The 25,927-nt window shown below is 39.7% G+C and overlaps 2 protein-coding genes across 2 annotated transcripts; both read left to right on the top strand.

The window, feature by feature from the left end:
- The first annotated feature begins 2,306 nt into the window (after window positions 1-2,306).
- CLUL1 (clusterin like 1) lies at window positions 2,307-15,672 on the top strand. Its single transcript, XM_014938475.1, has 9 exons — window positions 2,307-2,392; window positions 3,302-3,411; window positions 4,678-4,826; window positions 6,953-7,120; window positions 9,104-9,548; window positions 10,803-10,940; window positions 12,452-12,666; window positions 13,783-13,953; window positions 15,274-15,672. Exons 2-8 carry the CDS (start codon window positions 3,309-3,311, stop codon window positions 13,948-13,950), a joined length of 1,386 nt encoding a protein of 461 aa, XP_014793961.1. The 5' UTR covers window positions 2,307-2,392; window positions 3,302-3,308; the 3' UTR covers window positions 13,951-13,953; window positions 15,274-15,672.
- A 1,381-nt stretch (window positions 15,673-17,053) lies between these two features.
- On the top strand, window positions 17,054-25,779 carry TYMS (thymidylate synthetase). The gene is made up of 7 exons (XM_014938750.1): window positions 17,054-17,375; window positions 18,088-18,161; window positions 19,385-19,559; window positions 21,260-21,361; window positions 22,527-22,702; window positions 24,126-24,197; window positions 25,212-25,779. The coding sequence occupies exons 1-7, from the start codon at window positions 17,201-17,203 to the stop codon at window positions 25,347-25,349; spliced, it is 912 nt and encodes a 303-aa protein (XP_014794236.1). The 5' UTR covers window positions 17,054-17,200; the 3' UTR covers window positions 25,350-25,779.
- Window positions 25,780-25,927: the final 148 nt, after the last annotated feature.

Here is a 25,927-nt window from a genome sequence, read left to right as displayed (position 1 = left end):
ACACTATAGCTGATTGAAGCACTCAAATTCAGAGGAAAATAAAATAATAAGAGGAAACTGTTGAACATGGCAGCAGAGATAAAAATTGGAGATCCCCACAATAGGCCACCGCAAATCAGATTTGGAATGTTAAAAGAAAAGGGAGTAGATATTTCATATGAAAACTGAAGGTATAATTGGTGAGATTTTTGTTTAATTAAATTCAAAATAGAACTGAAGGAAGAAAAGATTTCGGAGTGAGCATGACTAATAACTGCCTTTCAGGAACAGAGTGTTGGGTTCTTAAGTGCACTTCAAAGGTTAAGTTTAAACCCATGATTAACTTTAACAGGCATAGTAGCTCCAAACAATTTTGTCCTCAGGTTCCTTAGACCTCCTCGTCCAGGCATTAGATGTATATGAGATAACATGAGAGGAAAGAACCAGGATTTGGTGTTTTTGTAAAAAGAAATAGATGGTAATGCTGATTTCCATGTGGTTACATAGTGGTTATAATAAAGTGTGAGGAATAACATCTAAGACAATCCAACATATTTTGCAATGTTCAAAATCAAACTGAATTGAGAAAATGAGCCACCTCCAGCATTATGTTCAGTACAGATTTCTCTTAAGGACTGGCTTTGCAAGGTGCAAGAGTGTTTTTGATGAGAGATGCCCACAGGGACCTTCAGAAGACTGGCAATTGTGAAAAGAAGTGGTGGGATCTGCCAGAGGCAGCCTCCACCCTCTTCGCCCTGGGGCAGGGGTGCTGCTCTCCCTCCCTGCAGGGCTGCGGCCGCCTGCTTTCTTGCAAATTCCTATGAACTGTGGGTGATGTGTTGAAACTGCCCTTTTTGGTCTGGATCGAGCAAAGCTTTCTCTATATTGAGTCAGGTCCAGAAAGGCCAGCAGTAACTTTTGCTAGTAAATGAATATTGGCACAGATAAATGCCAAAAATGAGGGGGCAAACCCTTGCAGTGAAAGATTAAAGTCTTTGTTAGGATTCATTACACATGTAGGGTAATAACTTGTGAAATACAAGTGTCTGTAATAGATTGTCTTCCTTTGTGCAAATGTATTTTCCATTTACTCTCTATCCTGAGCCAAGCATGAGGCCCAGAGAGAGAGGGAGACTGCCCCTTATGCTTCAGCCCAAGCCCCAGGCGTGCTCAACAACCAGTTTGGCCAGGGGATTGCGAAGTCTGCAAGGGTGCCTGCTTGGTATTGCCACAAAAGAGAACTTGAAAGGTTTTGTGTAATGATAAGTCTAGGAGTTAGCAGCATTTCAGTGAGCCAGCAATTCATATATATTAAAAAAAAATACATATATATTACCCTCCTATGCATCATTTCAGAAAACAAGACTGGAGCTATCTTAATTTTTAATGCAAATTGAGGATTTGCAGTTGCCATTAGAGCTAACAGGTTCCCCACTCTTCCTGAGAATGTGTTTAAAAATAAAACCCTCAAATCTCTTCGCTAAGCAGCATTAACCATGCTAGATCTTAATCATCAACCATCAATTGGCTTTTATGAACTATGAGGTAAACAAAAAAGAATGTGATGTTTTAAAACTACCGTTACAGACCATGATCTACAGGCATCTACTTTCCCCTTCTCCTGTTTGATTTCAAGGGAGTATTATTGCTGAACATCACAAGGCGAGATATGATTTGCTAACAATACTTGTCCATATTTTATATCAAGCATCTGTTAGTATTTAAAAATCTCATTTCAGAGTATCCAAAATTTCATGCAGGTCAGATCCCAGACATATTTTGCACACATGGATTAATTTAAGAAAATAATTAAGAGGGCAAATCCCCAAAACATTAGCAAGTATAATGATGTACAAAATGCCAAAATTTGCTTATCTCATCTCAGACTCTATTCATGTGCCAGTCTGCATCTGGGCTCCTGATTTTTTTTTTATTGCTGTATCTTCAGAAGGTATACAAGGAAGGCCATTACATAATCCAGTGTTTTTTATAGCAACTACATAGAAGGGATTAAATGTTGGAAGCTATTTTTAGCCAAACTAATTGTAACAATTTCACTAAGAACATAAGCTGCAGATGACTCCTAAGGTAAAAAGCAAGACGATGGAAGAGCTAGTAAGACAAGAGGCTACTGACTACAGAAAAATAGCAGATCCAAATTACATTAAATGATGCAATTCTGCCCAACGCTCCCCCTAGTGGTTTTGCCCACAGAGATGAGCATGAAGTCCCATACACGCAAAATCCTCCAGCCTAGTGACAAAACGTCCCATTAATAGGATTAAGTAGCTTCTCATCAGATAAGTAGAACATGGCAAAATCCCTGTCACTCCCAGCAATTAGATCAGAACACAGCCTGACCCCTTCCTGACGCGGGGAGCAATTTTGCAGAGGAGGTGTTTCAGTATTAATGGTAAATATGTTGGGTTTTTTTTACTTTTCTTTGGTAATAGGTTTGCATTTCTTTGCAAAGTTAATTAGTCTTTCGCTATAAATGTAAAGGTACAATATGCAAATAACTATAGAAGTAAATCCAGGCTATAAATAAATCCAGGCTCTTAATTTACACAGGCACTTACAGCTGGTAACTGCCTCTCCAAGAAGGCTACACTGGCTAACAAACAGACACTTAAATATTGTACTCACTTAATCAGATGAGAACTATAAAGTGTAGTTGCATGGTTTCTGAAAAATAAACCTTTCTTCTTTAACTGCTCTTGGGAGGGAAATAAATCAAATGGCATTTTTTCCCCTTCTTCTGATCGCTGATGTGTTTGCTTACAAAACTTATCTAATTGCCAATTTCTTGGTACACCTATTATTGCATCTGCTATATTAAGTATTATTCTCAAGGACAATGCAAAGATGCATGCCTGGAGACAAGGAAGGGAATAATATTCTAGAAATTTCCCTTTTTAAATTTGGTAATAACGTTTAGCACGGATGCATTTATAATATGAACTAAAAACACAGTGTGAGATGAGTAATTATTGTGTTTCACAATGTAGAACAGGGACAAGCTGAGCTGCATAAGCTTTCGGTTTTATATATATATATATATATGTCCTGATTCTGTTACACCACTCTGCAAACTCAGTGGAATTCATCTAGTTAGTCTGAATAGATAATTTTAAATGAGGTCAAGCTTCTTACTCATGTATTTTCACTAACTAGCATTTAGGTCCATGTTATAGGTCTCAGAAACCATAGTCAAAGTCAAAATTAACGGGAACTTGCATAACACTTAGTAAACATTACACCTAGGGATCTGAACATCATGGAGATGCTTGCATTTAACCACACCAACCTGCTTCTTTAACAGAAAGAACATGAAGTCCTCTTGGTTATTTATAATATTCGTGCTATGGCTGAATGGTCATCAGTGTGCACCGACAAGGCAGGAGGAAATGAATCTCCGTGAAAACCTGAAGCGTAAGTATGCCTTTCTTACCAGGGGCGTGCTGGAAGCCCCTGGGCCCAAGTCTCTAGTCTCCTGGTGCATTTTGATTTCCATAGTCACTGGCGTCTGCTTTCATGTGTGGAGCTTAGAAACTGTCATATGGCTGACTACATGCATCCGCACACACACGCTGGGGAGATAAGAGCAACTGGGATGAGAAAGTAAAGGGATTAACAGTCAAGCATTCCCATACAAAAAAAGTATTTACAGCATTTTTAGAGGTTATTTGGTCCCTCACAGATCATTAGAATATAAACTGAACCCAAAATTCAATTCAACAGATTTTGAATTATTTTGTTTGTTTAAATAATCTTTGGAAAAGATGGTTATTACAAATAATTGAAATAAAATTACTTAGTTTAGGAAAAAGCCGCTATTCTGCATTTACTCACATTTAAGCATAGTTTTATTTTGTGGATAGGAATCCCAAGAAAATCAGCCATGAAATATTCCTTTGCTTCAGTCTATATTAATAACATTTCTGTAACAAACTAAAAGTTAGGGAAGGGGAAGAAAGATATCAAAGAAGAAATTACTAACATGCTTCTGGCAGTCTCAGGGTGATGTGTTCTTTACTTGTTTTGTATAGCTCCAGTGATATTCAGAGTATTTCTGCAAAGGGAACAAATACAGATAAAGGACAGGCAATCATGCAGAGGTTCGAGGTGCAGTGTGTGGGCCAACCTGGGCCTTTACCAAAACTCTATGGCCATTACTTCACAGAAAGTCCAGAGATTGTATTGTTATGAAAGCAGCTTGAAGGCACCTGTAATTTACATTTTCAAAATGTAAAGGGAAGCTGTCACAGGCTGCTTTCAGATCAAAGATAAATTTATACGTTATGTTATTAGAAAACCAATGAGCAATCCTTGGAGATATCCAAATCCCAGGATGAGATCCTGAGCAACCTGCTTTAGTGGACCCTACTTTGAGCAGGGGAGTTGGGATCAATGGTCTCCAGAGGTGCCTTCCAGCCTCAAGTCTTCTGGGATTCAGTGATCAGCAGTGGGACAGCTGAGTATATAATCTGCGCTCCACACAGCTGATCACTGGCTAAGGCCCTGGGCCAGATTCTTATCTGATGGAAGCTGTCTTGACTCTGTGTTATTCAGCATTCACTATCTCAATCTTTGGCTCTGCAACTATAGGGAAACATCGAACTGTTTCATTCTCCCTTGTCATCAGTGCATAACAATTTGTGATAGTGTTAAGTCACTGTATAATTTGGCTTTTTTTAGTACTATCTGAAGTTGGAGAGAAATATGTAGATGAAGAGGTAAAGAAAGCTTTGATTGGTATTAAGCAGATGAAAATTATGATGGAAAAAAATGAAGATAAGCACGTAGATCTGATGAAAACCTTGAAGAAGAGCAGTGAAGAAAAAAAGGTAACAAGTGCATCTGTGGTTTTTTTGTTTGCATTTTTGTTAATCAAAATTAGCTATTTTTAATCAAAGATGAGACAGGTTGTACATGGATTTAGCCTACCTCCTGGAAGTAGTACAGCATGCCATTCTGCTTAGGCCATTAAGCAACCCAGACGGGACCCCTTGGTGTCTCCCCTTGTCTGGAAAGAATGTAAGCCACATTGTATGTACACCCTGAGCAGCATATATCCCTTTACACGGTCACAGGATTGTTAGGAAATCTGCTTCTGCCCCTTGTTAGGAAATCTGCTGCTGCCCCTTTCTCTCACTAGCAGAAGAAAACTCTCATGTCATCTCTATAAAGGTTCTCACCCGTCTCCTGGAAGCAGGTGTTAGGCCAATAGATTTATTAGCCCATCAGGAACCTGGATGTTCTCATTTCAGAAGTGGTTAAAAAATTTGCTTGTATTTGCCAGTTTCTTAAGAAAGAGCTTGCCTGCTGGCAGGACCCTGGCATGCTGAGGCCTCAGCCCTGAGAGAAGCTTTCAGACCGCACTGGAATAAAGTACTGCCTCACTGGTGCCTCTTCCAGATTGTGTGGCTCTTTTGAAAGCTAGAGGTGAAGAGTTTCTGTCTTTCCTCAGAAATACAGCTTTCTAACTGAGTGGCATGCTGTTAATTTTTCCCTGTGGCTGAATGTCTAAGCTATTTCTAAAATGAAGCTGAAGGAGTGAGCACTAGACAAAACACAGCTGAGTTACCACTAGTTAGCGAGTTACCTTCTCTCAGCCCACAAGACGCTTCCCAGCTTGATTTGCAAACTTCAGACCTTCAGAAAAGTATCAAAGCCACAACTGGTAATGTGCTGCAGAGAAAGTACAGGGGATCAGGGGAATTTCCAATGTCCTAGAGCAATGCCTAGGCTCAGGGCCATGGGCTTAGACAATCCTGAGAAATAGACATTACTGTATATTTTAAAAAAATGCAAAGATCCTAACTACTGCTTTCAATGAAGTTGAAGAAAAATCCCCTCTTGGCCCAACATCTGGTAGTTAGTTTAAACTATTTGTGTTAGCAAGCCAGAAAGTACTGATAGTTTTCTAACAGCTTTAGGAACACTATGATCTACACTGCTGTTAGCTCTTACTGGATTTCATTTACATAGAACTTACATCCATAGTGAGAGTTCATAAAACATTGAATAATGTATGAGAAAGATCAGAAAATAATTAAACGTAGACAATGAAGACCACAGGTACTGTCTCCACCAAGCACATTCTGACAGAGGTTTTCTTTTCTTCCCTATTGAAATGATGCCAGAATGGAATGAAACTGACCAATTAAAAGGCTTCTGTCATACTTTGTAACAACCTGGAACATCATTTGGAAAGCTAAACTATTAAAATAGCTTGTACTTGCAGAAAGAAATTAATGATGTGCAGTCTACCTCAACAGGAAGAACTCTCCTCTCTTCCCATTGCCAAGTCTGTTCTAAAATGCTGCTTCTGATCTGCTCAGTTTTGTGCTCCACATGATGAAGAATGATCCAGTAAATAGAAGCAGCATTTTAAAATGCATCTTGTTTCTCTTCAGTATGGAAGGAGTGCCTTACACTTTCCCAAGAGGGGGGAGAAGCCCTCTCACTACAGTCTTTTGATTAGTACAATCCCAAACAGAGGAAATGCTATGCTTTTACATGTTTCTGCACCAGAGAAAGAATTTATGTATGGCAAGGACCTAGCCTCACGAAATATCAGTCCCATAATGAACAGAGCACAGAAACAAAACAGGTCTGTTTGTGGACTAGGTGAATGCTGCAGATATGACATGGAGAAAAAAATTACATGCATTGAGCACATAACCTTGTGGGAAGTTGAATGCTTCTTGCACAGAAAGGCATGAGTTTTTTCACAACCTCAAAAATCCAGGTAGACTGTAGAGATCTGTTTGGTTTTGTAGGCTCTGCCCTCTGTTTTTCATTTTTTAGTTCCCTCCATATGTGACTGCAACTGAGAAGACAACCTACCCTAACCATTAGGGATTAGTAAAAAATGGAACCATAAATAGTCAAAATGATCATCATCAGGGTAAGTACTTAGAATATTCATCTGAAAATTGCCCTCAACTGAATCTTTTTTCTTACTTAGCAAGCCTTGCGACTTATGGATGAAGTAAAGGACAGATTAGAAGAAGAAGAAAGACAATGTCAAGTATCCTTGAAAAATTTATGGGATGAATGTGAATCTTGTTTAGAAAGTACCTGCATGAGATATTATACAACTTGCAAACGTGGTCTGTCAACATTTAGAAGAAAGGTAGGAAGAAATTTTGTATCTGGGAAATACCCTTGAATTCACCTAACAGTTTGCACATCTTATTTTCTCAGTATCCAGATCTGCCAGCTATATCAGGTTACTAAAATTAATTTGATTTGAAGGGTCTGGAAATTTGAATTTATATGGCAGAGATTACATGCAATAATAGTCAATGAACATTGAGCCAATGTTGCACCCTGGCGTGACTCCATGGACACTGATTATTCCCCTGACTCCAGTGGAGTCACTCCAGATACACAGCGTTGTCTCTCACAGTAGGACCTGCATTAAGATGCTCAATAACTGTTTGTGAAAAATACCACATAGGTTGTTTATCGTCCATCTGAAAATCAGCAGAGTTAAAAGTGTAAATATCCTTAGCAAAGTTCCATGGGGAAAAAATCACCTGCTTATTCAACATCACACTTTCCTATATTTATTTTATTTTAACTCTACTTAAAACATGTAACTGTTTTTTAATAAAGGAAACTGTCAGCAAAGGAGATTCCCCTAATTCTACCAGAAAGACAATATGCTTTCCTGGCTGGTACATCATTATTACAAGACTTAATAAAATTGTAATCACATTTTCTATTTGGACATAGGCTTTAAGTGCAACGTAACCACTGAAACTTTGCAATTACTGCTACTGAAATTTTAGCCAGATTACCTAACTTTCACATCCCCAGGCACTGAAAAATACTGCAACTTAAAAATTAAATGTGGTGTGTTTCAGAAGTGACAAGCTTTAGAGCAAAGGTGTTTTAACATTTATGGATATTCTTAAAATTATTCAGGCAAATGTAGAAGATATTAAGACTACTGGTGATACTTCTGGCTTTTTACATACCCCTCCTGGATACCTCAAATGTATCTCTTGGACTTCCAAGAGAATGTGGATGTCAGGATAAAACTATTACAGTAAAAGTTATGTGCTGCACTGTCACTGTCTTTGACCCTCTTGGTAACTTCCTCAGTGAGCTATATGGTTTCTCTGAAGCGTTCAAAGGAAGAACTGTGTTATGACCTAAATCGTTTTGAAAAAAAAAAGAGGACAAAGACGATAGCTGTGGCTGATGACACACAGGCAGCAGGGGCAATACTGGCTCGGGCTGCTCCTGCAGTGCCATTTCACAATCCACGTTCCCTCTGAGATGCACTAGCAGTCAGATCAAGCAGCTGATCTGATTATTTTTTTTTAAAAAGGTATATATGTGTGTATGTGCTCAGCAGGGTGTTTCTTAACCCATACTAGTTTTCTAATGCCAAGGCCAGGCTGGATGGGCCTTTGAGCAACCTGCTCTAGTGGGAGGTGTCCCTGTCCACGGCGGGGGGCTGGAACTAGATGATCTTTAAGGTCCTTTCCAAACTAAACCATTCTGTGATTCTATGAAGTGCGGTTCCACAAAATATTGCATCTGCTCAGGTGAAGGTACTGCATTAAAGCACAGAGCAGGGAACCAGTGGCTGAGAGCATAGTGAACACCCAGTCTCTTCCATCATCAAACCATGGACTCAGGGCCAGTGCTTCATTGATTTTAATGGGTTTCAGTTTGTACAAGCCTGTGAGGGCTTGGCCATTGGTGACAGAGAGCAGGGTGTTTGCAGATCATATTAAGAACAATTGCCTTCTATTCTCTATGCTGCACATAAGTACCACAGAAATGTTTCCAAGATAAAGTCCAAATTGTTTGTTGGAAGAAACCCAAACACAGATACTAACTTTGAGCCTCCACAGATTAAAGGCCAACTGGCAATCCTTTTACTCCAGGTCTGAATTGGAGCTAATGATTTAGACTGAATTTACTTTCACTCTTTAGAGTCTAGTGTCTTAAATTACTTTGGAGAATATCTTCTGTTTGAAGTTATTAAGAGGGCATTGTTTCTACGGGTATTTGAAAGAGAAAAATTAAAGCTATTTCCCTGAGATATGAAAAACTGATAATTTGTCAAGCAATTGATCTATCTCCTTCTTATAAACAGGTGGAAGATTTTTTGAGGAAAATACCTCCACTCATTTTTACTTTTCATGAGGATCAAGGAAAAGACATCCAGTTTAATGAAAAGCCCGAGAAAGAGGATACCCAGCTAGTAAAAATGGACGGTCTATTTAGCCAACTATTAACAGACATGGGCTCAATGTTTGACAGAAGTTTCATTTTTTTCAAGCGGATGCAAAAGGAGTTTGACCAGTCTTTTCAGACATATTTCATGTCTGATCTGAACTTGAATGAGTCCCTCAGCATGCCAGCTTTACCTGAGGACACCACCAGAAATGATGGCTCACAGAAAGGCTGGGGCATACCTGGCTTCTTACAGACAGTTTTTGATTTCAGTAGGACAGTGTTTGAAGGTGTCAGTGAGGTGATTACCGAAGTATTTGATGAATACAGAAATAACAGAAGAGATCTGCCAGAACAAGCCAAAGGCAAGTGTCAGAAAATTAAAATCAACTTGTCAATGCCATCAAATCCCTTGGGATTGCTAAACTATGAATAGGGATTCAGTTTGAGGTATGTTGGTGTAAGACGTGGTATGGAAGCTCTGAAGGCTTTCTTGGTTAAGCAGGCATGGGTCATGGATAACTTTATCAGTTAAATTAAAAGGTACAAATCACCTAGAAATCTCAAAGAAACGTCACAGAGGGACTTCTGGGTCCTACACAGTCTGATTTTCACGTCAATTCTCAGGGCATTTGCAGGAGTTCCTCAGGAGCACTTGAATTCATGACGGAAGCAGGTTTCCATCAGGCTGACTGACAGGTCTGATCTCAGCATTTGTCAAGATACGATGTATATCATATCATATTGACACGTCACCAATTCTAAAACATTCGAGTAATTCTATGACATGTCAAGGCATATCCCTGCCCTTGTCAAAAGACACTAAGCTCAGCCAGACAGCTGCCAGCCCTGCTCTAGGCTTCCACAGCGATGCAGTGCCAATCAAACCCAGGCCAGCCATCAGCTTTTCCAGGAACCAGAAAAATCCTGGGCATGATGTTGATTTCAGGTGAATACTCTCAATAGAAAAAAACAACCCTTGGTCACCTTTTGGAATACAAATAAGCCTTATCCTTCATATCTTATAGAAAAATAAGCATCATTCAAATACATGCTGGTGCCTATCTATAAGATCACAGTAAGGACATGCCGTACTCTGAGGGTTAGATGACATAACCACTATATATTCATCAGAAAATATAAAGTTAACTGATTCTGCAACAGTGTTTTTTAATTCTTCTGGTACCTTGACCCACGTTACCTCAGAAATAAGCTCTGGTACCGTGCTCTCATCTAGGTATATGCGATTATGAAACATTTTGACTTCTAAGGGTCAAAAAGATCTTATCAGAACTCACTTGTTTCAGAAATAACCTGTAATAATATTAGCAATTGTTTGGCTATTAGTGGGGAATACGCTACTATGCCTTTATAAGGGAATATACTTCCATGGCATGAATTCCTTGAAAGAAAAGATGATTTTTATCTTCTCCTGACTTCTAATTTTTAATGTTTTATGCCTTTTTTTTTCTTTCTGGAGGGCGGGGGGGGAATTAATGACAGATATTTTGCATTAAGGGCAAGAAATTATATTCTAACACAGAGAGTAGGTAACAAACATATCTTTATCAAGACTCTAAGCTTAATGGCAGTCTAAAATTACTGTGACTTCTTTCCAGATCCCGACAGAAGTGGCATGTTTTCAAAAATTGGGTCAGGGCACCGGAGGCCTCTCTGCAGGGAGCTTCGGGAGAACTCCTCTGGATGCCCACAGTTTCATGAGAGATGTCAGAAATGTCAAGACAATCTTTTGCATGGTAAATAGCTATATTCTGATTTTTTCTGTAATGCATTGATAACTGGTTTGCAAATTTTGAAGCTGTCACTTCCTACTGTGCTGTTTCCGTATTTTGGGAATTAACATTCAGTCACTGAGTTTCTTCTTAGTAACAACCGGTACAAACACTATTCCTCATTCCAAATAACTTCAATTACCCTTCCCCACTGTCTCCACAGAGTGTCACTATAACTCAGTTGTTAACATACCGCTGGAGGTCCAAAGAGACGTTCTACACTCCATAACAAAATACATCTCCTGCAGAGAAGCAAGAGGACGTTCTACACTCCATAACAAAATACATCTATATTTTGTTAGAGTTGCCATCCTGCAGAGAAGCAAGATGCCAGGCTGTAATCCATCCTGCCTGGGTGCAGAAGTGCTGAGCAGAAAGTGAGGAGAAGCTCAAACTCCTGACACTCGCTTCTCCTTCGGGCAACCAGACATACCATCAGGTCGCGTTCAGCTCCTATCAAGGAAAGCAAGAGCTGAACAGCCTGCAATTGCTCTTTGTCAAACCATGTCAGCAAACAGAGCTGACCTGATGGACAAGAAGGGGATGGCTTGTCAGTACGTAAGGAGGTGGCAAAGCATCACCCAGAACTGCTCTCAGGACTCCCGCTGCACATAACACGCTGTGTTTCCAGAATTATTTATGTCTTAAAAAACACAGAATATGCTTAAACCTGAATGTCTTCAGAACATCTCCAGTGTGGCATTAATGATCCAATGACACATTTTGAAAAGAATATCAGACCACTTCCCTCTCACTAAAAATATCTTTTTGACTATAGCTGTGTATTACAGATACCAATTTGTATCTGTGGCTACTGCACTATCAGCCTGAAAGTGTCCCTTGACAGTCCTATTTGACAGAGAATAAATTTAATTTTTACATACTAATTTTTGCATAGGCTTAATAAAAAGTTCTTGTTTAAAATCTGCATTTTAGTAAAGAAAAAGCCAGCCATCTTCAGTTCTGAATTCATGGCAGATGATACTAGTCAGATACTAATGTCTAGCTATTGTTAGATAAATATTAGGCCTTAACACTCAACAAAAATACTAATACACATTATGGGCTTTCTTCTAATAACCTATATACTTGGAAGGACTGATAATGGAATATGAGCAATTAAAACAAAAGGTAACGTATAAGGAGATTATGAAGTTGCTGTATGCAAAATCTACCAGCTCTTATTTAGCATAAAAGAAAATCAATTGCCATGAAATATGATATAAACCTTGAAGTACTTGGTAAGTCATTGTAATACAGCAAATGGGATAAATAATCCATTTAGCCATTATGAGCCTAAACTAAATCCATCAAAATAGGTCAGCAAGAATTACTCTTTTATTTTAAGCATTATTTAAACACCAACCCAAAAACATGCCCCCTTGCTAGTCTTCTTTACAATTTTCTAGACTTCAGATTGAAAAGATGAAGTACAAGACTTTCCTAGAAGCTTCATGCTGGCTCTTTTCTAACAGATTGCCCCAACGTTCCTGAACTGCACATCAAGTTTGATGAAGCCTTTAAGCTGGTTAATCTCTCGGGGGAGCAGTATGAGCAGATTCTCCAGGTGGTTCAGCGTCATACAGAAGACACTTCCTACCTGTTGAACAAAATGAAAGAAAGATTTGGGTGGGTGTCTGAGTTATCTAATACGACCATCGGACCAGAAAATATTTTCAATATAGTGAAGGTAAGGGTTATCTTCCAAAGGGAACTATTGCACTGTGCTGTCTTTGACCTACACTTTGCTCATACTTAGGCTCTTGGGTATTGCGGATGTTTGTACATGTGTAATGTTTGGGTTTTACAACACAGAGTTCCTGTATAAATTCATCTTGAATTTATGTATGCTTGATAATCCCTGGAAACTCCAGGGATTAGAAACTCTTTTCCTCTAAATCCCTTTACTCTGATGGATGGCCGGCAGGCTAACCTGAACCACTGTCAGACAAGAGTAAATTGACACTAGCAGCTTTGACTGACCCCAGATTACCTTTCCAGATAAGTTTCACTGTACCAGTCAGATGCTTATTGGAGCACTGAATATCTAGCTATATGTCTATGTCTGTACCTATATATCCCAAAACTCAAAGATGGCAAATGTTATGCGGGTCATTGCAGTAGAAGCTGCATATCTTGAAAAGCATCTATCAATATTCCAATAAATACATCATGATTAATTGTATCTTGCACACAAGAATATATCCAAGGTAAATTCAATCCATCTTCCTGGGTGAGGAACAAATCTTATTCTCCTTTCCAACTCAGAAATCTAATGTACTACTGCTAAATTTGTGCAATCCACCAAAAATCACAAAATCAGGAACAAGGAGACAGGCAATATTTAAGCACACTTTCCTGAACACGTCTGAGCTATCTGCTCTAGAATAATAAAGCTACAGAACTAAGTCTGTCTTAGAAAAACAGATACAAAGGAATGTATAACTTCAATCACACAACCCTTGTCTTGAAATTTTGAAATTAGTGGGACGACTCACACAAGTTTTCATTAGGAGATCAGAAACTCACTATAGATGTAGTTCATGGTGTAAATATTAACATACAGTTCTTTGATACGGTCTTGCAGTGCCACGTATGCTCTTCCCACCACCTACAATAAGCTTTGGCATAAATTCAGACACCCACTGTCTCTTCAGAAGAAAGTAATTTAAAGAAAGTAGAAAAGTCTTAAATATTCCTCTCTTTAATTTTCCCCTATTAAAGACAGTAGGCACAGTAGGTATAAACAAAACTCAAAGTATCCAGTAGCTTGTACTGTCTAAAGTACTAATTTGTTCTCTTTTAGGTGGTACCCGGAGACCCCTCCGGTAAAAATGAAACCGTGGTAGACGTGAATATTCTGACTTCACCCACTTTCACCATTAAAGTTCCTCCCAACTTAGACCCAAAGAGTGCTGAATTCATTGAATACATAGCTGGGAAAGCACTGCAACTATATAAGCAGAATTTTTAAGTGGTAAGTTCATTCTTTCTCCTTTCATAGAGAACCCTAATCTTTATAAGAGGTGTTTACATCGCAATAAACTTTAGCTGCAATAAGATACAGTCATGGTATACTCAGAAACGACACATTGATTGAGAGACAAACACAAGCATTATGGAAAACAAAAACAAATGGTCAATGTTCTGGCCTGCAAAACACAGACATGATGATATTAAAAGGCTTGACTTATTTAACTGTGAAACCCTCAATCTTTAAGTAACATCTGGGATGAGGTAATGTGATGATAAATGTTCCTTCAGAAAAGAACTGCCTCACAACCACAGTGTAGAGCCTTGGCATCAGAAACCACGTCTTTGTGCTCATTAATCATGGATGAACTGGAATTACCACTATTCATTATATTCTTTATTTTAGGTGGTGTTTAAGAGCATGCTCCTTATTATTTTGTATGAAAAAAAGGAGGGCAAAGCTAGAATCAGCACCATGATTTGAAAGAGCTGTCTTACCATAACATTTTCACATTAGGAGCGCTCCGCTCAGATTGTTAACAGTGTCCGCAGTTTGACTCGTAGGAATGTGCACAAAAAGATCCTTCTCACAGACTTGTAACCATTTTTGCAGAAAGGGCTCACAGAGGCCTCTCTCCGTGCTTAAGAGATTTCCAGATGGGGAGGGAAGAACCAGGCAGAGAGGCAGGGGAAAAGAGCGCTTCATATTCTCTAATCCCACGGGGAATCTCCAGGAAAGATGGGGTGGTTTCTGGTGGCGTCATGCTGCTGTGAAACTATGTGTATATTATATTTAAGAAAGAAACTTTTTAAAAAGTATTTATAAACTTATACAATGATTATCACAGCTTTTCTACAGTTTTCTTTCAAAATTCTCTGTAACTTATATGCAGTTATTGATGATATATAGCATTTCAGATCATGAAAGACTAATATTCCAAGGCCTAACATGACAATATTAATGTCCCTAGTCTGATTATGAATTTTAGCTTGAATCTTAGTCTGATTCTTCTGTGCAACATATCTCGTGTAGCCATTTCATGCCCAAGAAAAGTAAGTGGCATTAATTTCCAAAACACAACACCATTTTCTGTTCAGTTTGCACAAGATTCAGGGTATGTGAAAGAGTGACGAAAGCAAAGAGTTAAAACTTTGAAAGATCTACAAGAAGGGAAAAAAGAGGAAAAAAATGTGCTCAGTCTGCTTTTATGTCATGTATGTTTCTACAGCAGGGCAATGATACATTCCCCATACACTTATTTTTCTAACATCTCCTTCTCAGTCCAAAACCAAAATGTTTAATCATTATTTTTTTTTTCCCTAGGAAAGAAGATGTGTGAAAACTTTCTTCCTGAAATCCAGTAATCCAATATTCTCTAGGTGAAATACCCCTAAGATCAACGTACAGCTAATTGTTAAATTACTATGGTTAAAATAGTGGCATATAAATAAAATTTTGCTTAGCAAATACTGTGACATACAAGCTAGCAACTGAAGACTGTAGAAATCTTTGAATTCAAAACCAAATTCAAATCCATGTTAATATTCATTTATTTTTAAAAAAATGTTATTTATATTGTAAATTGTGTAATCTTTGATAACCAGCTATGGCCCTGGTTATGCAAAGATTTAAGGAAATAATCAGCTGTAAGCATACAAATAATTCCTATTTGCATAGTTAAATTCAAGCACATTCTTAAGCCTTTTCAAGATTGGTCCCTACAGATGTTGCACATTCAGCTAAGTCTGAATCAACCAGATTTCCATATGCATGTAGCATATTATTTTCCAATGAAATGTTCCATTTCTTCTTCTAGTTGCTTTGATGTTTATCATGTACATTAAATGACTTTTCTGAATATGCAGTAATGAGTAACTCCTCTGCCTTTGGCATTTCTTACTTGTAGTTTGCCTCTGGAGTCATAATTAACAGGGAACCCTTTATCAGGAAAAATATGTTTGTTTTTTTCCTAAATTATACAGATTAGCTTGCAAGGGTATTTGCAAATTACAATAAACATGAAGAATTGATATATCTCTCAGCTAAAAGCACAGCTCCAGGTGATTAGGTTTCATTTGCTGTGCCTGACATTTCTAAGCATTTTTTGCAGAGTGTTCCGTTCACCATTTCCATGGCTAAATAAATTGTACTCATTTCAAAGTGTACAAAACCATTTAGATTAGGTATGAGTATAGAAAAATAACCATGCCCTAATTATACCCTGCCTTTTGGTTTAGTTCTATACATGCAAATAAGTACAGACATTTATACAAGAAATAGGCCATTTCATTGCTTTAGTTAGTGGGAAAGATATGTTTTCCTGCCTGCTATAAGGAGACGTAGTGTTTTCTAGTGCACGGCCTTCTGTTCGATCAACCTCCATGATACGTGCCTGTTTTAGAGGCTCCTAATTGTGAGCGAATAGCAGTCGTAACTCCTGTAATCACACTGGTTGTCAGAAGTTGAGCTTTATCTAAGAGATAAGTGACTCTTACATGCTTCACTTCTAAGTTCATCATATCACAGAATCAGGGGATGGTTTGGGTTGGAAGGGACCTTAAAGATCATCGAGTTCCAACCCCCCTGCCATGGGCAGGGACACCTCCCACCAGACCAGATTGCTCAAAGCCCCATCCAGCCTGGCCTGCAACACTTCCAGGGATGGGGCATCCACAGCTTCTCTGGGCAACCTGTTCTAGTGTCTCAGAGTGAAAACCTTTTCCTAACCTCCTCACCACCTCCCAGTATCAGTTTGTTTTGACTAACAGAGAGCGTACACCCAGAAAAATTTCAGAGAAGACCGTGCTGGGAGCAGAACGAGGGAAAACGGCCTGGTTTGGCGCACAGCCTTTGGCTGGGTGGTGGGGACAGCCCTGCAAGGGGCCGATATGGCGGCTGTGGTGGATTTCCAGCCTGGGGCCAGGGAGCCGGCCAGGGCGGCACAGGAACGGACACCAGCCCTGCGCGGCCGTGGAGCTCCTTGCACCCCGCTTGAAGCAACGGCAGCGGCGCTGAGGGCCCCCGGGCGAGGGGAGGGCTTCGGCCGGACGGAAAGGGAAAAGGCAGGGGAAGGGAGGGAGGAAGAAGGCGGGGGGGAGGCCGTTCCGCCCGCCCCTCAGCGCCGTTTGGCGGGAAGGAGGAGCGGGTTTTGGCGGGCGCAGAGGAAAGGCGGCCGGTGGGAAGGGGACAGCGGGGCAGCCGCCGCTCACCCCGGCCCTCCGGGAGCCGCCCTGGGCGCCTCTCGGCCACCATGCCTGCTGATGGGGAGCTGCCGAGCGCCCCGGAGGCCGGTGGGCTGGAGGCCGGCGAGCCGCAATACCTGCGGCAGGTCCGGCACATCCTGCAGCACGGCCACCGAAAAGAGGATCGCACCGGCACCGGCACCATCTCCGTCTTCGGCATGCAGGCGCGGTACAGCCTGAGAGGTCGGCCCCCGTACCCCTGCCCGCCGCGACTGCAGCGGTCGCAGCCCTGCTCCCTGGGGAGGTGGGGGGGGAGGGAAGAGGGCGACGGGGCCGCCATCTTCTTCCCCAGCGCTGTCCCCCTCCCGCCCGCTGAGGGGGAGGCCTTCCCCCGCTCAGGGTCGGGGCTCGGATCCCGAATGTGACCTGTGAACGCTGTGAAGGCGTTCAGGTCGGTACCGGCAGCTCCTGCGCCCTCCCCCTGCCCGCCAGCCTGAGGCAGCTGGGACCCCTCCTCTCCCTCAGCCCGGCCCCCATCGCTGTCCCCTGGTGAATACACGGGTAAAATCTGGAGAGAGCCTGTCCTGGTGCTTCCTACCCTTCCAGCGTAGTAGGAAGGATGGGTTCTGAAATAGATTTGTCAAGAATTGTATCTTAATCCTGCGTTTTCCATCGAGAATGCCCACACGTATATCTGTGCCCTACACCATGGTGGCTTCATGGTGGATGGTGTCTTTTAAGCCCCCACGGTTAATTCACCTCCCCCTCTGTCCAGGAAAATAAACCAAATAAAACACGTTCTTGTCTTCCTTGAGCTGAATATGAGAATTACACATCCTTTGCCAACTTCTTCATATCCAAACCTGTGAATGTGAGATGGTGGCATTACTCCCTCCTATGGAGGTCATCCTGACAAATCGCTGGTCACCTCTGACACTCTGAAACTCTTTTCCAGATCAGTTTCCACTGCTGACAACGAAGAGGGTATTCTGGAAAGGAGTGCTGGAGGAGCTGCTGTGGTTCATCAAGGTTTGTTGTTTGGATGTCTCTGTGCCTGACAGTGATACGGGCAGAACGAATGAGTGTAGAATGGATTAAGGAATTGGGGGTAATTGCAGATGCTTCTGTTCATTTGACAGAAGGAGTGCAGCCACCAGATATTACAACTACATGCGGAAGGCCATTATCTTCACAACATTGTGTGCATTTTAGTGGAGACTATTGCATTGTTATCAATCAGAAGGGTCATTCTGCTTCTTTTTAAGGGAAATAGTCTGAAATAGTGAGGGCTTTCAACGATTTGCCCACACCCCAGAGTTATAAGGCCTAGTACAGTCTCTTTTATTAGTGTTTGAATAAGAAAATATAATATGAAGTAGGTTATAGGTAATTTAATGATCTGCTTTTTAGTATTGAGATAGCTTTTATTGATTTGAACAGAAACAAGCAGTGCGGAATCATAGGTTAGTTAAGACTGATGTAAACACCAGGCTTTTTAAAGTAGCAAAAACCTGAGATCTAGTGGAGATAATAGCTGTAGTTAGAGTAATAACATTCAACTAGATAATACATTAGGATGTAAGTGTTCCCTTGTATGTTGTGACATTGTGCAGGTATGGGAAGATCTACCTAACCATTTGCTAGATAGTACAACTCAAATACACATTCATGTTTTTAAAGTGTCTTTATTAAAATATAAAAGACTAGACACTCCCCAAAACATAATACTTTCTATGTTGGATTTTTGAGTGTGCTGATTTGGAAATGTTGCAGCACTAAGCGAGATTTCTTTGGGTCATTTTGTCCTATTTGTTATTTTTGTCATTTTAACAAAAGGATTTTTAAGACCCTCCATTCATTATAGGTGGCTTGGCAAAGACAATGCCTAGGCGGTAAATGTTTTCTTTGCCTGCTTTTACCCATCTGTAAAGTAAAATCTTGTTCTCTCCAAATGTGTGTATGAAATGATAGCCCACAGTTGACCCTGAGACTGTACTCTCTGTGCTTTCACAAAGTTAGAAGAATCCTGACTTAAATAACAGCAGCGTGGCACTTGACACTTCATCCTAGTATGTTGCTCATAAGTTTTATTGTGTCCATGTGCAAGAACCTCATCCAGTACATGAATTGGACTGTTCATCCTTTATAAGTGGAGAAATACTGTAGACTAGCAAAGCTTAATACAGCTGTTTCACGTTGTGTCCTCTGTGTTGGGATTAGGCTGTAGACTTAATACTGTCTGTGTTTTGTAGGGTTCTACAAATGCTAAAGAGCTGTCTGCAAAGGGTGTAAAGATTTGGGATGCTAATGGATCACGTGAGTTCCTGGATAAGCAGGGTTTCAGCACCAGAGAGGAGGGGGATTTGGGACCAGTTTATGGTTTCCAGTGGAGGCACTTTGGAGCAGAATACAAAGATATGCACACAGGTAATCCCGTACAAACACAATCTTGATTGCTTAGTGAGATGATTATGACACCTCGCTTCCAGCATACCAATGCAGGGTCCTAATTTCCATGATGGAACTGGTTCATTAAATGTACTCGGGAGTGTCTTGATGGCTCTTTTCTAAGTCAGTGAAGGAGACAAAAGGTTTAGAGGACTGCCATTAAAAAAAGTCAAACGATTGTCCCTATGTGGTTGGTGTGATTTTTAATTCAGAATAACAACATGGTTGATTATGTTTTTTGCTCTTGTGTTTTTTGTCAATACAGTCTCAAATTGAAGTTCACATTAGTTACAGATATTAGACTTGGTATTGGCATGTGGATTGCGGGCAGAATACAGTTTTATGCCAACACAAATGATGCAACATGTGGACTGACACGTCTAAGAACTTACTAAAACATTTCAGCATTCCTCAACTTAAAAGGTCTGATGCATAACATAGCTTGGAAAAAATGAACAAGATTAATTCCCATGGGTTTCATTAGTAATAGATTTCCTTAAAATGCATTACTAATGGATAGGTAATTAGCTGCAGGAACTCACATAATCATTGGAAGAGGCTTCTGGCACAGTATTGCTGGCAGAAGAATTCCCTGAGATGCTAATTAAGTATTACTACCTTGTTTGCCATCTTGGGTCTCCCTGTAACCATTATTTGGTATTGCTTTGCAATAAGACTTATTAGAAAAAATTAGTTACCAGCCATGCTGATTCACTGGCATGATTCAGAACAATGAGAAACAATTAATGACTCCTTTATTCTGGAATTCATTCTAATGTTCAGTTAATTCCAGTGAATTTCTTACATAACTGGTCTTGAGCCTAAAAATCAGCCTGCAAGCATCATTGGGTGAAATGTAATATCCTGTGCTATAAACGATTAAAGTTCCCTTCTGGCACCAAATCCCATGGAAGTTTAGTTTTCATACATGGCCTTGTGAGTGCTAGATGGATGCATTTATTCATCTGTTAAAAGCTTTCTCCTTTTGGGCATGCAAAGAATGCCAGCACCCCTGGTGGTATTTTCTAAATTTTTTTTCATTTATTTATTTATTTATTTATTTTTAAATTCATTTATTTATTTATTTTTAGAAGGAGCACTGTATCATGCAAGTTTAACATCTAGAAAAGGATCTTAATCCGGAAAAGCAGTGAGCAAATTAGTTTAAATACCATGAATGACTAAGTGGTAATATCTTGCCTGTTCCAGTACATCTTTTGTCCTATTTAGGTACCAAGTCATCATGAATGACAAAGTAACACGCTTTGTCCAACTAATTTTTTTGTATTGCAACTTTTGTTACCTGGGATGTAGTGTTTATACAGACTTCTTATTTGGTCTTAAAAAACGTCTAGTTGTTGAGGCTTGGAATAAAGCTTTCTAAATGGTCCTATTGCAGTGGGTGCTGCAGGTACTCAAAGTACATTAAAAGAGGTGGGGGGGCATACAAAAATACTGTTGTGAGAATTTCATAAGCCTTAGAGCATCCTAAGGAAGACCAAGAATAGTCTGCATTTGGAGGATGCCAACTGATAAAGTTAATGACTTTCAAAGTTAAAATAAAATCATCAGAGGCTGTAATTTGGGTATCGCTTTTCAGTGGGATGTGGGCTGGGCTGTAAAAAACTGTCACGAGTTGAATCTGTCTGGCTTAGGTCTTATTTGGTATCTTTCTTCAGATTACTCCAACCAAGGAGTTGATCAGTTGCAAAAAGTGATTGAAATGATCAAAACCAATCCAGATGACAGAAGAATCATTATGTGTGCTTGGAATCCCAAAGGTATTGGACAGCAGACTTTAAGTGAATGCAGTTGCACGTTTTCTTGCTGTATGCTAAACTATGTTCTAATCCTGTGTCAACAGCCAGTTCCATTGGATGACCTTGCATACTCTACATAAAATTACCAGGAATGCAGTAAAAATGCCCAGGTGTTACATGCTTCTTTCTCTTCCCACTTCATTCTCATGTTCAGACCTCAACATTTTTGAACGTTTACTTCAAATTTTTCGATCCAGGTTAAAATGACGGATATATCTGGCTTCCAGTGACTTTGAACAAAGACAGCAACTCTTATTTTAAAAAGGTTAAAAAAACAAAATAAAAAAAGAGTGTACCAAAGTGGTGTGTCTGTTTTTTAGCCTTATAATAACTTGTAAAGTTCACAAAACCGTGAAAACTAGAGAACAAAAGTATTATTTGTGTTGTAATCGTTGCCTTGAACATAAGTTGTCTAGATATCCGTTTGCTCTGTAGGGCTTCTTCTAAGTCAGGGTTCATGCCTGAGAATGTGTAGCTTCGGCATCAGTAGATCTGTGCACACAAAAAATCACCCAGCATTTTCCACTCGTGTTTCTGAAAGGGAATGCCATATGCTGTTGCTGTTGCTTTTAAGGTTAAACATTCTCAGATACCAGGAGATTCCTGGTTAAAGTTTTCCTTAATTGCACTGTAATTGCACTATCCGCACTTTAAAGTGTAGATAAGCACTCAAAAGATCTTTTGTTTTCCGATTTTATTTTTTTATTGATGATTACTTTTATATGTCAACAAGCAGTAAAGGCAACAGGAAGAGAGTAAGATGAAGCAGTTGGAAGTCGCTTTGGGGTACATGCTTAATTTTGCTCTTAATGTCTTCCTTTAGGGAAATCAACTGTCCCGCCGAGGTGAGTAAAACTAAACTGCTGTGCAGCATTATGGCATAAATCTGGTCTGTGGAATATTTGTTTATGACTTTTCTGGTCATACAGCCCAGGAGACAGCTTGTCATGACCCAGACTTAATTGTTTAGGCAGCAGGTGCTTTTAAACGAGAGAAAGCAACAGAATGGTAGTTGCAGTTGGATATTGTATGTTATTAAATGCTGTTCAGATTTTGCGTCTTCTATATTTATAACAGAGTAATGCTGTTACATTTTTCCCCCTCTTTTCTGTACTGCAATTCCTAGATATTTCTCTGATGGCTTTGCCTCCATGCCATGCCCTTTGCCAGTTCTATGTTCTAAATGGTGAACTGTCTTGCCAACTCTATCAGAGATCCGGAGATATGGGACTAGGAGTGCCTTTCAATATTGCCAGCTATTCACTGCTCACATACATGATTGCCCACGTCACAGGGCTGAAGGTAGGCTATTTAATCATTTTACTTAATCTTGTCTGAGAAATGAGGGTCTAAAAGATAAGACTCTTCATGTCATGTCCGAGGAAAACTGTGATGAACGTGCTGTTCAAAATCTTGCTTAAATATGCTTAAGAAAGGGCCCTGTGAATTTAATGTGAATTGTTTCAGGTCTTTGTGGGCAGTTAGGATCAGCAGTGTAAGAATTCTTAAATTTGGATCAGTCAGACAGAAGATCCTCCAGGTCTTTTTAACTGAACGTGTCAAAACTGACCTGTTGCACTAGTCTACTTCTTAGAAATCTGAACTGAGCACTTGTCCTTATGTCCTTAATAACATACAAGTGATTAAATTTTGTAGCATGTGTTTTTTATTGGAAGCAAACAGTAGCTCAGTGGTTGCTGTCAAGGTTCCAGTTTGGATATTCTGCCCACCTAACTTCCAGCTACGATTTCAACTGGGTATTTTTTTCATTTCCTACTGTAGATGACTATATATGTAGAGTGGCAGTATGTTCTCAAATAACTACTGCCCTCACTCCAGAGCTGTATTTTGCAATTTGGCAGAGTAACTTAAATGCACCACAGTCTTGTACAAGTGGAATCCTTCCTTTCTTTACAGCATGTAAAAAACTGTACTAGCAAGGCCATTTGGGCCTGATGTTTAGGCTACCAGCAACATGAAGGGGAGCTTAAAATAGGGAAGTAGGGAATAATCGCGTTTCCCAGCAATTGCAGGCATGTGTAAGAAATAAAGCCAAAGTACTAGAAAAAGTTAAGTTTAACGTTATGTCTGTAAAGCAGCTGTTGCCCTTCAGCCGCTTCCTCTCACAGCTTTGGTGGTTTTCAGCACAGTATATCTGAGGCCTGATCAGTCAGAGGCCAGAAAAATACCTGATAAAACTTCCCTAAGTCACATTAGATTGCTCAGGGGCTGCTAAGGCACAGAACTTGCAAGATGGCAAAGCCCATCTGGATGCCTTGATAAGTGCTTTGGCGTTTAGCCTGTGACCGACACCTCCCCTGCCACAAACTACATCGTTGAGTAGTGGCTATTGCAACTAGTCTGGAACCAACTTCAACAAGTCCTACTTACTAGAAGTGCAGTGGAAAAGCTGGACGTCACTTCCCATCTGTTTCCATCTTGGTGAGCAGATGAGTAGTGCTCCATTCATTTTACCTGCTATTATCCCAGCAGGATTTCAAAGATAAATTTTTTTGTAAGCTAGTGGAAATTTCATTACACTTCTCATTAATTATGGATTAGTCTGGGAAGACAGTGTCCTTCAAAGCTTGCAAGGATGTCTTGATAATCCAGTCTAGTACAGAAGCTGCAATTCCACACTAAGTCAGGACTGTAAGCATTGTAATGTTGTGCTTTCTTGAAACCTGACTATTTGTAAACCACACGTATTCTCCTTTCTCTTCAGCCTGGAGAGTTCATACACACATTAGGAGATGCTCATGTGTATCTGAATCATGTGGAACCTCTGAAAGTTCAAGTAAGTACTTACTCTGTATTCTTGTTTCCTTTTGTCTTCTGCAATGCTTATCCAGTACAAAGTTATCTTGGTATTATAAATACGCTTTTGCAAATACTAGCTTGTGTGGCTTTTTTTTTTTCTCATTTCTACCCTAATAATTGTAGTACCTTAACTTGTGTTCAGCTTGGGTTGCAAACAGAAATACAGTACAAACATGATTAAAATGAACATCAGTGAACTATTCCAGAACCAAGTTGGAAATCCAGGATCTGTAGCGCTACTTTTGATTTCATCATCCCAAAACACGAGCAACCTGGTCCAGTGAGTGGTGTCCTTGCTCCTGGCAGGAGAGTTGGAACTGGATGATCTTTAAGGTCCTTTCCAACCTAAACCATTCTATGATTCTAAACGTTAGAAAACCATTTCACCTAATACAGATAAACACAAAATGTCTTTGTAATATATCAGAAAAGGATAACTTATACATTCATAGAGATAATCAGTATTACTATTTGGCTGGATAAGGCTGGCTATGTTTGCTTCAGGAAGTAATTTGTTGCAGTAGGAGCAAATAATAATAATTTTATTTCATTAGACTTAGCTTGGACCATTCGCATGGTTCAAAACCAGTCAGAGAATGTTACTGGTTTGGACACAAATGTTCTGTGAGAAACTACAGCCCATTTGATGCTCATTGGGGTCAGAATTTCCAACTTAGTTTCCTCTGGAAGGAGTCTAATTTGTAACCACCAGAATTGCTCTGCAAACTGGAAATGCTTGCAGTGCATTTGGATGATCAGTGGATTCACTTTAAAATTATGCTGCTGCTCCCTATCAAAATACTAAAGTAGATTCCACCTAACTGGATTATAATTTTCTTTTTTTCCTTCTTTTTTCTTGAGAATAAGTTCCTAGGGAGGAGGGAAAATCTACCTAGTGTAATCTGAACGGAGATTTATGAGATCTAATTTATAACGCAAAATCTCTGCCTTCAAGTATTAGCTTTATACAATAAGCTTGCTTTTATTTCAGCTTCAGAGGGAGCCAAGACCTTTCCCCAAACTCAGAATTCTTCGTAAGGTTGAAGACATCTGTGACTTTAAGGCAGAGGACTTCCAGATTGAAGATTATAATCCTCATCCACCTATTAAAATGGAGATGGCTGTTTAATGCTATTAACCAGCTTCTGTTAATGTGGAAATGTACCTAAGCTACTTAGCTTTCTCTGTCCTTAAAGTTACTGGGGTTTTGTTACTTCAAAAGGTTTGTACTTTGTTATTGAAAAAGAAGCAGGTATTAGTAGACCGGTACTGCCTTCAAGTACTAACCTGTAGTCGTACAGAACAGATGATTATTTACTCCTGCTGCACTATGCAGATGCTAACCCAGTTTTAAGTTGTTACCAAGATAGTTTTTGACACCCTGTTTCAGTTACCAGTGGCCACTTCTGTTACCGTTCACTTACTACATGTGAGTAGCACTTGCTTTACATGTTTTATTTAGTACTGAAAATATGAACTTTTATGTACGACAGAGGATTCCTTCAAGGTTGTAGAAGGCTTTAAATATGTTCTAAAGAGTATTTGTTTAATAAAGCTTTAAAAAAAAAATCTTTTGGAAGAGACAGTGCATGTTTAATTTTAGTATGTTTGCTTATACTTAGTAGTAAATAAGAGTTGGAGCAAAGGTAAATTCTGTTTCACTTTAGGATCTTGGAGGGTGAGATCTAGCAAGGAAAAACAAGCTCA

This window comes from Calidris pugnax, unplaced genomic scaffold (assembly GCF_001431845.1).
Source record: "Calidris pugnax isolate Ruff unplaced genomic scaffold, ASM143184v1 scaffold13, whole genome shotgun sequence".
Lineage (NCBI taxonomy): Eukaryota > Metazoa > Chordata > Aves > Charadriiformes > Scolopacidae > Calidris > Calidris pugnax.
Note: the sequence above shows the minus strand (reverse complement) of the source record. Positions and strands in the feature narration are given on the sequence as shown.

Bases quoted from the DNA above. Each gene is read 5' to 3' on its own strand.
- CLUL1 (XM_014938475.1), top strand. From the start codon at position 3,309: ATGAAGTCCTCTTGGTTATTTATAATATTCGTGCTATGGCTGAATGGT. The intron at 3,412-4,677 runs GTAAGTATGCCT...GGCTTTTTTTAG, and splicing joins TCTCCGTGAAAACCTGAAGC to TACTATCTGAAGTTGGAGAG. The intron at 10,941-12,451 runs GTAAATAGCTAT...CTTTTCTAACAG, and splicing joins TCAAGACAATCTTTTGCATG to ATTGCCCCAACGTTCCTGAA.
- TYMS (XM_014938750.1), top strand. From the start codon at position 17,201: ATGCCTGCTGATGGGGAGCTGCCGAGCGCCCCGGAGGCCGGTGGGCTG. The intron at 17,376-18,087 runs GTCGGCCCCCGT...ACTCTTTTCCAG, and splicing joins GGCGCGGTACAGCCTGAGAG to ATCAGTTTCCACTGCTGACA. The intron at 24,198-25,211 runs GTAAGTACTTAC...CTTTTATTTCAG, and splicing joins TGGAACCTCTGAAAGTTCAA to CTTCAGAGGGAGCCAAGACC.